Source organism: Erythrolamprus reginae, chromosome 2, assembly GCF_031021105.1.
Source record: "Erythrolamprus reginae isolate rEryReg1 chromosome 2, rEryReg1.hap1, whole genome shotgun sequence".
In the NCBI taxonomy this organism is placed as follows: Eukaryota; Metazoa; Chordata; class Lepidosauria; order Squamata; family Dipsadidae; genus Erythrolamprus; species Erythrolamprus reginae.
In genome coordinates, this window is record NC_091951.1 from 67,230,663 (window position 1) to 67,245,059 (window position 14,397).

Consider the following 14,397-nt stretch of genomic DNA (forward strand, 5'->3'; position numbering starts at 1 on the left):
ATCTTCCTAATCTGTGGAAAAGACATCCTCATTCAACTGCAAATACGCTGTGGGGAATGTCTGATTCAACCAGGGCTTCCCCGAAACGGCCTTCTGGAGCCTGGAAACCCAGAATTCCCAGATGACATTGCTGAAGGCCAGGGAGGATGGAACTCTCAATTCTCAGATAGACATCTGGCTGAGGCTTTTAATCCTCCCTTCCGTATAATTTTCCTGATAGAAACAAGCAAGGAAACACTTACCACTCTTGCCCCTTGAGTTCCTTGCAAGTCCCATTTGTCAACACTTATTTGAGATCTGACTCACAGTCCAACCCGGGAAGATATCTGCACTGCCCGCCCCGCTGGGCTATAGGGATACCTGGCACCTCTGCAACCAAGACAGCAAGGCCTCACCCTGCTCTTCACCCCTAAGAGAGCTTTACGTGGCACCCAGCAAATCGGCCTGCCGTCCCTTCGGCTGCAAAAATCTAGACGGCCACCAGGTGGAGGCGGAGAGTCGGGGGTGGGAAGAAAAGGAATCCCTTATCTGCAGGACTTTGGTTGCACGCACACCGCGTGTCCCTTTTGTATACAAAACGTGCAGTTGCCAGAAAAGGGGCGACGGAAGCGCCCACCCCGCCACGATTGTACCTGAAAAACTGCCCGTGTCTCCCGGGGGAAAATAAGGCTGGGGTGCTTCCCCCTCCCTCCCTTGGGGAATGGGGATGTGGTGGTGGTGGGGAGGGCAGGCCTTCTTCGTTTACAGTGCGTGGAGGTTTATGACATGGGAGATAGAAAGTCCGAGAAGCAGCACATCGCCAACCTGCTTCTCCGCGGCAGCACGCGGACGCCCGTGCTGAAGTTAAGGCTTGCGGGGGGGACGGGACTGAGGAGAAGTCGTCGCCGAAGGGCAGATTTGTGTCCCAGAGGGAAACCCACGCGGCTGCGGCGGCTCCCTCCCTTCCCTGTCTCCGGACCACGCACATTGCACAGGTGGCGGGCGTGGGGTGGGGGGGAAGAGAGAACCAGGGATCGCCTCATCACGTTTCGACAGCAGCAGCAGCCACCGCCGCCGCTCCCCCCACCCCCCTCATGCCTGCTTGTGTGGCCGGGAGCGGAGAGGCTGGAGCGTTGGCCAACACGTGAGGCTCATGTGATGAGGCGGGGAGGGCGAGCGAGAGGGAGAGGCGAGGCTCGTTCCTCCCTCCGGTAGCAGCCAGACGTGCCTGGAGTCACAGGGTAAAACGCGTCGCTCGCCTCCGCCCCCTCGCTCACATTTAACCCAGCCTTGCAGCCTTCCAATTACTCCTCTCAGTTCGCCGGCGCAAGGGCGCCCCTTCCCAACCAGACGCTTCAGGTAGCCCGGGGAGGACATGAACAGCAGCAGCCGCCGCAGCAGCCGACACCGCTAACTTGACTTCACTCGGCGCAGCCCTCGGCATCCCCCCCCACCTGCTCGATTCCTTTGAGGCAGGAGTCTTGTCATTGGCTTCGCCTCGAGTGGGGAAAAAGGCTGTTCCGGCCGGCCAGGTGTCAAGCCAGCTTTCGGAGAAGCCGAAAACCCCAATGGAGAGAATCCCCAGCGCTCAGCCTCCTCCCGCTTGTCTGGGCAAACTGGCTGCGCTCGACAACGGCGACATGTCCGGGTAAGAAGCGCGCGCCGAAGGTCTTGACTGGCTTTGCTTTTTCTACCGGGGGGAAAAACCACCCGGTTCGGCTGCTCGGCGTTGGCCCCCGAGACCTTCCTCAGCGACGCCTGCACTAGCCGTCTGGGGGGCGAAGAGGGGAAGTTCGCCGCCTTACCGGCGAGTTAAAATATTGTTTTTATTTAAATATATTTATTTTATATTATATTATACTATATTATTCTTATACTGTATATTATATATTATATTCTTCTTGTCACCAACAGGTTGGACTTCGCCCACATGTATCAAGTTTACAAGCCCAGAAGAGGCTTAAAAAGAGGGGACGACAGTAAGGTAAATGCCAATTACATGTTTTGCTTCAGTGGCTTCCCAGCTGGGGTGAATGACAGTTACCTCCCCTTTTTAGTGCAGAATTGGGGTTCTACTTTTAAAAATAGATTGCGGGTTTAGAAGAAAGCTCCTTGCTTTGGGGAGGAGAATGCATAAGTTTGGGGGATAACATTATTGTAGTTGCCTAATACTATGAAAATCTATTTGGTTAGAAGTGTTACCTAAAAGTATTTTCCTGGACATGTCTGTGGTAATTATTCCCCAGAAAAAGTATCTTGGTTCAGGAGATTTTCCCTGTTTGCAAAGAAAATGTTTCTATCTTCTTCCAATCAATTTCAGGGTTTTTAAATCTAAACCAGTCCAGCTCTGAGTGATGTTGTTTTCTCCCCCTTCCTCGTTTTTTTTCCTTTCAGGAAACTTACAAGTTGCCTCACAGGCTGATTGAGAAGAAAAGGCGTGATAGGATCAATGAATGCATTGCCCAGCTGAAAGATCTTTTACCAGAACATCTCAAACTTACAGTAAGTAAAAATCTGGCCACTGTCCAGACTTGTCTTCCTTTTTAGAGAGGTTAGGTTGAATAGATTTTTGTATGGATAAAAGCGCCATCTACAGGGTTCCTTGGTAACCACAGACGAAAGTGAAAAGGGTTGTGTCTGGGTAGCATTGCAGTTTTGTGCCTGTGAAGAACTTCAGATTCAGAGTATACAATACCTCAAATCTGACAGGAGACCACAACTTATTTTGGAATGATTGGGTAGCTTTGATTGCACCCCTTTTTTCCCCTAGATTGTTACTTCAAATTCCATGTTCTAATTTATCGGAAAACTCCAGAACTTTCAAACTTAAAGTTTCCTGTTAGGTATCTGTGATAAGATATGACTGCAGTCAACGCCTGCACACTTAAAAAAAAAAAATAAGGAAAATGTTGCTCAAATGATCCAGATTCCATTTGAAAAACGAGTCCTGTTTTCGGCTTTGTATTTGCAATGGATGTCAATTAGTGTACATTCAAAGTGACAAAGTTAATCTATTTTGGATTTTTTTTTTTTTAAAAAAAACACTTTTTCTCTAGTAAAATATTGTTTTATTTATTCCAGATTTTAAAATCCTGAAATAGTTATATAAACATAACTGTAACTCCTATTACTGTACTTATTCACAGGGTAGATTTAAGTAGCTTTTCATCAGAATAAAAGTGTTATGCTGTGTTTAATTCTGTCCCTGCCCATTTCCTCCCATACTTTGCAAGTACATATTGCTCCCGCATTCTGTTTCCTTCAGCTAACCAACCCACTCCTTTCCTGTTTTTCAGACTTTAGGACACTTAGAAAAAGCGGTTGTTCTTGAACTTACCTTGAAGCATGTCAAAGCATTAACCAGTCTTATTGAACAACAGCAACAGCAGATCATAGCCCTCCAAAAAGGTTTACATGCTGGTGAGTACTAGTCTTTAACATCTTTCCTAGAGTCACAGTCAGATGCCTTTCACATCAAAATTCTCTATTAAAAAATAGTGCTGCTCATCACAACAAACTTCTCATGATAAATGATCTTTAATTTACCCTTGCCTCATCTTTTTTTTTTAAAGCAATATGAAACTTGGCAGCCTTTGTCCTTTCATTTTGAACTTAGGTTCTTTTCATTCAGAGTGAGTTCTTTATTTATGTTCTGAATACTTTAAAAAAAAATACCAGATTTGGCTACTGAGCCATGTGTCATCTACAGATCCAAAGGATTTTTTCTTATATTACATGTCACCAGGCTAGAAATCTGGACTAGTGGTTGCAGTTCTAATTTGTCAGTAGGTTCCTCTCTTATTTCTTTAAATGTGCTTCTTCAAGCTATATTATGTTATTCTTTAAAGCAGTCCTCCAAATGTGTTGGGATGGTAGTTCCCAGAATTTTATGTGCATTGCAGTCCAAATTAATTGAGAGAGCATCAAATTGAGTGCAATTGCTTTCAAGTTTAAATTATTTTAAATTTTGATCCAACATTTCCTTATATAACTGAAGGATACTATTGGATACTATTACCAGTAGCATAAATATCTTGTCTACATTAACAGTGATAATTTCTCATTTAAGATGTTCTAAATGTAACAACAAGGTAGACAGAGTGGGACTTGTAGAAAGGGATATTCTGAAGAATTAACTTCCTGGGCCAAGAGCTCCCTACCTGTCTCTCATATTTAGGATTGCTTACTGCATGGATGACTATGGATAGCCCTTTCTTATGGTTTTGTGAATGAGCTCCAGGAATGTGGAGGAGAGTCCATATGAAGGGGCGGCTCCATCTAGTGAAATAATCTAAACATTTAAACATTAAGCAAAAAGTGCAATTACGCAGGGTTAATGTAAGAAGCTATTTTGTGTTAAGTTGATTTTTTCCTGGTCTCATTGAAGCCTGTAGTACTCTGATGTTTCGGTTTTCGATTCACTAAAAAATCTGACAAGATAGTATCCTATAAAGGATTCTTTTTTCATACCCACTTTATTTTCAACTTATTCTCATCTGTTAATTTGAGACTTACCCTAATAAAGAACCAATTTCATTCAGCTGCTTCTCTCCTACTCCAATCTGGATTTTAACATTCCATTGAAGTGATTATTTTTTTCATTAAGTACAATAAAATATTGATTTCACCCTTAGACACTCAGATAATTTAACCCATTACAGCCAAGTTTCCTTCTGAAGCAGTTCTCATGTCCATACTTACCTGGAAGGAAGCGGCGGTGACTTAATGGCTTTTCAGTAAATATTCTTTATTAAGGGTGCCTGACATTCTCATGTTTGCTAAAACTTTTTGGTGTATCAGATTAATTTGTGACTGATGTCTTTTTCAGATGAGCTGCCACCACGAAGTCTTGAATCTAGCCAAGAGATATTTCGGTCTGGGTTCCAGGTGTGCGCCAAAGAAGTGTTACAATACCTGGCCAAGCACGAAAATGCCAAGGATTTGAAATCATCTCAGTTCATGACCCACCTGCACAGAATGGCAGAAGCTCTGCAGAGTGGAATCAGCCGAAAGCCTGGAGACGCCACCCCAAAGCTTACAGATCTGAAGGATAAAACTCCATCTCTGACCAAAGCTGCTGAGGCACATGGGAAAAACTGTGTGCCTGTGATTCAGAGGACTTTTGCCCATTCCAGCGGAGAGCAGAGTGGTAGCGACACAGACACAGACAGTGGATATGGGGGTGAGCTAGAAAAAAGTGACGCTAAATCTGATCCACAGTATTTTAAAAAGGACACGGAGCTGAAGTACACTGCCCAAGAGAGAATCACTTCTATTAAACAAGAAAACAAGGATCCACCAGCAAAAAGGACCAGGATGGAGATGTCAGAGGATGAAGACCATTTTAGTAGTAATGTACTTGGCTCTTCCTCCAACAGCTTCTTAGGTCCACATCCCCACCAACCTCCCCTCTGTTTGCCTTTTTATGTTTTCCCTCCCTCAGCGACAGCCTACCTGCCTATGTTGGACAAATGTTGGTATCCGGCCTCTGTGCCTATCTTGTATCCAAGCCTCCCAACGTCCACTGCAGCACTTTCAGGGTTAATGAACCCAGAGAAAATGTCTTCTCCTTTGCTATTGCCTCACCGACTCCCTTCGCCTATACCGTCCCATTCCCCCATGGACTCTACAGCTCTTCTTCAAGCTTTGAAGCAGATGTCTCCTTTGGATCTGGAAACCAAAGACTAAACAAAGAGAGCCTCTCTTGTTCTATTTGGTTGAGTTTTGAAATTATTTTGGATTTCTCTCCCATTCTAAACAGTGTGTGTGGGGGAGGCTACGTGCCCAAGTCCTAGAAAAGATTTCAAAGATGCATCCCAGTTAGTGAAAAAGAGGAAAGGTGTGTGTTTAATTGCTACATTAAAATAATATTTGGATATGCTTTTACTTTCAGCTATCTGAAAAACCTTAAATTGGCTAGGATTATACTTTGAAGCTGTGAAAGAAAACAAAAAGATTAAACCGATTTAGAGAGCATGCAGAAAAAAAAATCTGGTGTATCTGATGAGAACTTTTCAGGTAATAATCTCGAGCAGCAAAAATTCATTATTGGATACAATGGCTTCAGTAGCCTTCTGGCACCAGCAATACCTGAGATCTTAACATCCAGATAGATAACATTTATTATAACATTGCTATGAATCGTTCCAGTAACAGTCATTGGCTGGCAAAGCATAGTAAGTAATTCTGGGAGATTTTGAATCTAGTTTCTTGCCTATTTCAGCTGAACAAAATCTTTTCCCTCTGCTGCAAATACTGTCTGGAAGGTTTTTTTAGTTTGAGCTGCTACATAGGTAATCCTCTGAGGAGGCCATTTTGGGGGGAAAAAACCAGACCATATACTTTCTTTTCATTATTGCAGACATTGTTTATCCTAATTTCTGGACAAAAGCCTTAGGCATATTTGCTAGGAAAGGACATTGGCTACCATAATAATTAGTTACTGGTCCATTTCTGACCAATATAAATTGTCATCAGGTTGCTGCTTTGATATGGGAATGGCTGTTACTCTGGATCCAATTCTGTTGTGAAGTATTAGTAGATTCCTGTTGTCTGCTTGGTTCTCAGTTTTTCTCCCAAGTGTTGTATTACCTGAAAATAATCAAATATATTTTCTATTCTAAAGTGGTTTCATATCTGTAGTTGAACATATATAGCTTCATTCTTCTGAATGCTAATATAAACTGGTATCTAAATCAACACCATACAACACATTATAATTTGACACAATAGAGGCCTTACTTGGAATATTTTGACATAACAGGTAGTAGCCCTTCACATGACCATATTATGCAAACCCAGAGCCATTTCAAACTTATCCTTTCAGCATCTTCTTTCTAGACCTGCAGGGATCTGAGTGTAGCATTTTATATTAGAACCAGAGAGAGTTTTCGTGGTTGTAGCAAAAACTGGACAAGTGGGAGCTGATGAGAGAGAGAGTGAGAGAGAGAGAGTGCGTGTGTGTACATCCATCGTATTTCCCCATCCACACTCATCCATTTAGGGCAGTACGTAAATTCTCTTACAAAACTAAAGTTTCTAGTTAGGGCAGAAAAGTATAAGTCAGAAGAGTCCAACCCTCTGCATAAATTGAACAAATCATTTTTGAAAAGACAATTTCCTACCAAGGTTGGTTATTGAAATTGGATTAGAGATTATAAGAAGCAGACAAGCAACAATCTCTCTGTAAGGAGGAAAGACCACTTTTTTATGTGGTTAAAAAAAAAGTGTGTGGTATGATTTTAGGATAAAGACCAGATGTGATATTCCAGGGCTTCATTTCGCAGGCTAAGAACCACAACCACTCCCAGGGATGAATTGTGAGTCATGGATTGTGGTCTTTGCCTCCTGCTTGTCATCTTGGTTGCTGGAGCATGACAGTGCAAGGGAGATGCCTGCCATTTTCCTGGAAGATGGACAGCAGAGCAACACAGCACAATAGAAAAACTGCCAGCCTGTAAATTGACCCTAGATGGAACACATCCTGTAGGAAAGAACAACCTAACATGATTCTGAATATTAAAGTTTTGAAAGATCAGATGAAATGGTGGTATTAGTAATTTGTTTTTGAGAAAGGTTGTACTGTCCTCTGATTTTCACTTATATTATTGCACCAACTGCTAGAATGCACTGTGCTCAATTACAGGTTGTGTTTGACCATTTATATTTTATTGTTGGTTTGGAAAAAACCCCCCCACAGTTTTTGTACACAGTTGTTGCCTTTCTTTGCAAAAAAAAATAATCTATTATAAATGTGTACATATGCATATTCTATGTTTCAGAAGTCTATTATTTGTAAAACTACTTGAGTTCAAAGAAAGTGGGAAATATGAATGTATTCATGTTGTTGTTTTTTTTAAGGAGGGGAATGTTTTGTTCTTCCTCTCGGGAGAAATAGAGTGTTTATATTTTTGGAACCTTCTTGAAGGTGGGTAGAGTGTAAATATTTTTATCAGACTAAAAGTTAAGTAGTTGTTTAAAAAATACTTAATAAAATTATTTTCCTGTGGAACTTGAGTTCTTATTCTTCTTTGTGTCTGAAGAACCTGTTAATTGTAATTATCCGGAAATGTCTAAGATGGATGTACTTTTAGGGAAATAGCAAAACAATCTAACTTGTGTTTAAGACCACTTAACTGGATTTCACTGGAACAAGAGGTCAGTGGAGGTGATAAGATGGACATTGGTGTTCCCATACCATCAAAGGACTACATGTCAGTTTCCCATGTGGTTCATTTACACTATTGTATGAATGTAATCAAAGGACGCGGTGGGTTAGTGGCTAAGATGCTGAGCTTGCCGATCAGAAAGTCAGCAGTTCAGTGGTTTGAATCCCTACAACCATGTAATGGAATGAGCTCCCATTACTTGTCCCAGCTTCTGCCAACCTAGCAGTTTGAAAGCACCTTACCATTACCTTTAATAATGTAATCATGTGCCTCCCCACTCCCTTTTTTAAATGAAAGAGACGGGGTTACAGTGGCATGTTCTATGCATTGTTTGGTTTGTATTTCATGTCATAACCAATGTTCTTGGGCCAATTACAAAGCTACTGTATGTTAAAAAAGATAAACAAGTAATAGAAACTACAAGTACTATCCTGGTATAATGAGACATTATTTTAGATGTTTCCAAGATTTGTCTGGAATAAGGTGAATTTAGGATGATGTCAATGGATTAAAATGGTCATCTCACCATGTCTCGTTGAGGTACTTCCATAAGCTAGGGCCCTCAGGGCCCTCACCCTTGTTACCACATATCTAACTTTAATTGTCAAAAGATTCCAAAGGATGAATAAAATATTTGACCATCTACATATCAGATACAGTATCATCCCCTCCCATTAAAAACAAACAAACAAGTAAAACTCTAAAGGGAACTGCACACTAAGTCTTGTAAAAACACAAGCAGCATAACAAGTGGCTCATGAAATTTTGGCACCTGAAAGACAGACAAAGCATTCACCTGGATTACTTATTTCACTATTATATTTTTATTTACATTGTAATTATAGATTTCACATGTCTCCATATATATTACCTATCTCTTGACTATCTTTTCTGCTTTGCTACTTTTTGGGGGAGTGGGGGGGATGAAACACAACTGGTCCTTCAGAATGAATGTATGTGGTCTTGGAGCTGGCCTGTATATCATTTTTTCCTTAAGGGCATGTCCTTGCTTCAAAATGTGAAGGAAAGGCAAAGGCATTCCAGAAGGAACAAAAGGCAGAGCCCATCCCCCTAGGTGCCAAATAGTGGCGCCACTGAACTATAGCAGGACAAGCTACTGCTTGCAGAGCAATCACATCAGCAGATCTTTCTAGCTTACCTCAATGGCAAGCCAATTTTTCCATTGGCTTACCTCTAAATACTTCACCATTCATTCAAATCACATTCGGAATTGACACCCTTACATGGCAAGTGCCAACACTTTGTCTATGGAGATTTTCAGTCATTCAGGTCATGGTTTTCCCAAAGGTTCTGTTTTTTTCCCCAAGAGGCAATTGGACTTTTGAGTTTTTCTTTGAAGACGTTTTGCTTCTAGTTCCATCAGAGCTGAAGAAGTGAAACGTCTTCATAGAAAAACCAGAAAGTTCATTTGCCTCTTGAAAAAAAAGCATCTTTGGTCAACAACACTTTGATTTTTTTATGTTTTCTCTCTCTTTCTCTGTCTCTCTCTCTGTCTCAGACTGATATATCTCAGTCCTAAGAAGGAATACCAATACAATACTGTCTTGAATGCACCAAAAATAGAATGACAATCTTGATATGACAGGATTTGGCCTATGCGCTCATATGGATAAGGGTAACCTAAACCAATTCACTTTTTGAACCTTGGAATATGGAATTCAGAAGTAAGAAGTCACCAGTTACCCAAAAGCAAAACAAAAAACAAAAAAACCCCCAAACCTGATGAAATTGAAGGACCTGCCTGTCCATTGCTGTTACAAGGTAGGCAGCTGCTTTTTATGTAATCAACGGTTAAGAGCCTCGGTGGTGCAGTGGTTACAGCACAGTACTGTAAGCTACTTCTGCTGTTCCCTGGCTGCCAGCAGTTTGGCAGATCAAATCTCACCAGGCTCAAGTTTGGTTCAGCCTTCCATCCTTTCAAAGTAGATAAAATGGGGACTCAGATTGTTGGAGGTAATAGGCTTACTCTCTGCAAACTGTTCAGAGAGGGCTGTAAAGCACTGTGAAGAGGTATATAAATCTAAACGCTAAGGTTTCAAATCACACCTGTCTCAATAAGAGAAATCAAAGTTCGAAGTTACCAGGCGCACAGATCAACGTGGCAAATTCCAACGTATCTAAAATAAATTTATAAAATAAATATACTCACAGCATGCATGCATGATTAAAAAGACATAGCTCTAATACCAATACAGCATGCTTTCTCGGTCCATCAGGCTGACTTAAGTAGGAGTTTAATCCATAATTTCATTTCAATCCCAAAGTAGATAACAATTCCAAATGAAAAGCGATATTTTCAAAGAGGCTGCCATGGTTTGAATTAAAATATGAATCACACAAAATTGCTCCTCTTTTGTTATTTAAACCTCGAAGCTTCCGGAGTCGAGGGAGAGATCACACTTAATTTAAATCAGCATTTTTCAAAGTTGGCACTTTTAAAATTTGTGGACTTCAGAGTTTCCCAGCCAAGTTTAAAACTTATTGAAAGTTGCCAAGTTTGAAAAACACATTTTTAAAAAAGTGATTGTGTTTACCATAATATAGATGGGAGGCGTGTGCTGCCTCAGAAATAGCCATGCTGATGGATCATTGCTATAAACTTTACAACACACTTGTCTGGATGTAACTAATGTACTGCTTTCTCTGTTAAGGAAATGGTTCTCAACAGCTGCACCAAGTCCAATTTGATGAGAGGTTCCTGTACTGCTTTGCTCACCTTAGAATTTCAGTGTTTCCCAACCTTGGCAACTTGAAGATATCTGGACTTCAACTCCCAGAATTCCCATGCTGGCTGGGGAATTCTGGGAGTTGAAGTCCAAATATCTTCAAGTTGCCAAGGTTGGGAAACACTGCCTTAGGCTTAGATAACTCCAAATCGCTTTTATAATTTTAGTTTTGAATCCTAGTCTCTTTCACACAAGACATTTATTTTTAAGCCCCAACCCCCGTTGCTCTGTTAGCATTGGTGTTGTTTCTCTTTTCAGACATACGTTCAAGTCGTTACTAACCATTTCTTTTGACCCAAAAGATTCTGAAATACAGTGCTAGCATTTCATATTCTGGAGAGAAAGAGAGAAGTTCCCTGAGGATGAGTCCCAGCGTGAGCCCCAAAGCTTGGAAGAATAAACCTTTGGCTCTGGTGAGCAACTTAGATTGGATCCCACTACCATTTCCATTGATGATTCTAGCAAAAATACCAGCCACCAGTATAGCAGCAGGGGTGAGATTCAGTCAATTTGGATCAGTTTGGGTGAATCAGTTGTTAAAATTTTGCACAGTTTGGAGAACTGGTAAAATTGACCACCAGCTGGACCCGTCCACCCTGCCCTATATATTACCTTTCTTTCACCATGTGGTTCAGCTAATCTCTGTGCCTCGCTTCCACACCTCACCTGCTCTGCTCACCAAAGGTAAGCATGCCACCCGCTCGCTACGCATTTCCGCCAGGTCAAGGAATGCACCATTCCCTTGATATAACCTTGCCCCGGAGCCGCTGTCCACTTGGCTAGGTCGGGGAATGTGCCATTCCCCAACTCCAGTCTTGCCTTGGGCCTCTGCCCACATGCTGCTGGTCAGTGAAGGGCTACCAAAATTTTTACTACCACACTGTGGGCGTGGCTTATGCATTTTCTTTCAACAACCATCATGCAATTTGAGTGCCCTGGGGTGGAACTCCATTTTCGCTACTCCACTGCATTCCCCTCTGTCCAGGCAGTAGCTTATCCCTGCTGCCGCCCAACTCTGGCCTCAAACTACCAGACAATTCTTCTTACCTAAAGTGCTGGAGGGGAGATCTTGCAGCCTTCCCTTGACAAGTCTCAGTCACTCGCGGAGACACTCCATGTGGTCTCCGGTTCAGCAGCTGCTTCTCCTTGCTGCTGCTTTTGCTAGGAGAGAGTATCTCTTGTGCAATTCAGCAGCTGTGAGCCATGTTGAATGCTGTTCACATCTGCTAAATTGCACAAGAGATGGTCTCTCTCCCAGCAAGAGCAGCAGCAGAGAGAAGCAGGCTCTGCTCCGGACAGCAGAGATGGAATGGAGCAGGCCCCAAAAGGCTGCTCAGTTGACCCTTGCTGCATGACAGAAGCAGGGCATGCACAAGTTGTGTGCATGTGCATGCATAGAAACATAGAAACATAGAAGACTGACAGCAGAAAAAGACCTCATGATCCATCTAGTCTGCCCTTATACTATTTTCTGTATTTTATCTTAGGATGGATATATGTTTATCCCAGGCATGTTTAAATACTGTGGATTTACCAACCACGTCTGCTGGAAGTTTGTTCCAAGGATATACTACTCTTTCAGTAAAACAATATTTTCTCATGTTGCTTTTGATCTTTCCCCCAACTAACTTCAGATTGTGTCCCCTTGTTCTTGTGTTCACTTCCCTATTAAAAACACTTCCCTCCTGGACTTTATTTAACCCATTAACATATTTAAATGTTTCGATCATGTCCCCCCTTTTCCTTCTGTCCTCCAGACTATACAGATTGAGTTCATTAAGTCTTTCCTTTTAAGCATACGTTTTATGCTTAAGACCTTCCACCATTCTTGTAGCCCGTCTTTGGACCCGTTCAATTTTGTCAATATCTTTTTGTAGGTGACGTCTCCAGAACTGAACACAGTATTCCAAATGTGGTCTCACCAGCACTCTATATAGCGGGATCATAATCTCCATCTTCCTGCTTGTTATACCTCTAGCTATGCAGCCAAGCATCCTACTTGCTTTCCCTACCGCCTGACTGCACTGTTCACCCATTTTGAGACTGTCAGAAATCACTACCCCTAAATCCTTTTCTTCTGAAGAAGAAAATGCACTCACATTTTCAGCGAACTGGTTATTAAATGGCTTGAATCCCACCACTGTTAGCAGTAAAATTGTTGGAATAAGTTTTATTCAGACTTACGTTCCCACCAATACAGAACTGTTTTATTCCGGCCCTATGCAGATTGGAAAAAAAGGAGGATATTTTTTATCCTGAGATTTGGATAACATCAAAATATTATCCAAATAATGGATATTATTCATATAATAATATCCATTATTTGGATATTCATGCATGTGAGTTCACCTTGGCAGTGAGAGGAGTTAAAAGATAACAATACAGCGGCTAGGCTACTGCCAAAGATCAAAGCTAATTTGTGCATTCCTTTATGACATAAAGAGTCTCCAGTTTTACTCACTTACATTTGCAGCTTTCCAGATTTCCCACAGACAGGGAAATTCTACTCCAAGGATTTTAGCAGAGGAATAACAGTTGGCTAGCGTAACATGGCTGGAAACCCCACACATCAACTGACTCCGTTACAAAACATTGAAACTCCACCCCGAATTTCCCATCAGCCACCCTTAAATATGGGAAGTGGTCAACAATTCCCTAGAGCAGTGTTTCCCAACCTTGACAACTTGAAGATATCTGGACTTCAACTCCCAGAATCCCACAGCCAGCATTCGCTGGGGAATTCTGGGAGTTGAAGTCCAGATATCTTCAAGTTGCCAAGGTTGGGAAACACTGCCATAGAGTTAACAACTACAGACTACTTCCTTGTCCCATACAAGTATTCTTGTCTTTTTCTTAGTCTTCTAAAGTGGGCATCTAACAAAGGCTCATAGTCTTCCTCCTCCTCTAAGTCAGACCCTACTGCCATTGGCATATCTGCCACATCTGGTGGTCTTTCAGGTTCATCCATGTCTGTCTCTCCCTCACCCTCACTCTCTGCATCAGCTGGCAAAACCACTGGCCCAGTGTACCAAGATGGGCCTGGCTCATCCTCCTCAGAATCTCTCATTGTCAGAGCTGGTCAAGGACCACTCACAACACAAACTCACTAGGTATCTCTGCGACAACTATTCTTCTTCAGTCCAACTTACTGAATTGCTGTGGTGGGTACAGAAATTAAGAGAGAGCCTCATGTCTCAGAAAATAGATGGGATATAATTGTAACAAGGCATTCAGAAAACTGTAATGACAAACCCAGTTCTGGTAATCCTTGTAACTTGTTACTGGAAGAGGTGTTTCTAATAACATATTTAGCTCCTTTTGAAATTTGAATGGGAAATAACTTGTAATTTACTACAGGTGATGCTGGGAGCACTGTGCATGTACAATTGCTTTTCTAAGAAGGAAAAGTCAAAGACGATGCTGACAATATATGCCATTGCATGTTCTAATTAATTCTCAGAGATGTTGCCAGCATATTAACTGTTCTAATATTGAAAACAGCA

At 41.9% G+C, this 14,397-nt stretch overlaps 1 protein-coding gene across 1 annotated transcript; it reads left to right on the forward strand.

Annotated features, from left to right (window-relative positions):
• The first annotated feature begins 846 nt into the window (after window positions 1-846).
• Window positions 847-7,990, forward strand: BHLHE40 (basic helix-loop-helix family member e40). Its single transcript, XM_070738261.1, has 5 exons — window positions 847-1,627; window positions 1,894-1,963; window positions 2,374-2,481; window positions 3,276-3,399; window positions 4,808-7,990. The coding sequence occupies exons 1-5, from the start codon at window positions 1,548-1,550 to the stop codon at window positions 5,665-5,667; spliced, it is 1,242 nt and encodes a 413-aa protein (XP_070594362.1). The 5' UTR covers window positions 847-1,547; the 3' UTR covers window positions 5,668-7,990.
• The last annotated feature ends 6,407 nt before the right edge of the window (window positions 7,991-14,397 follow it).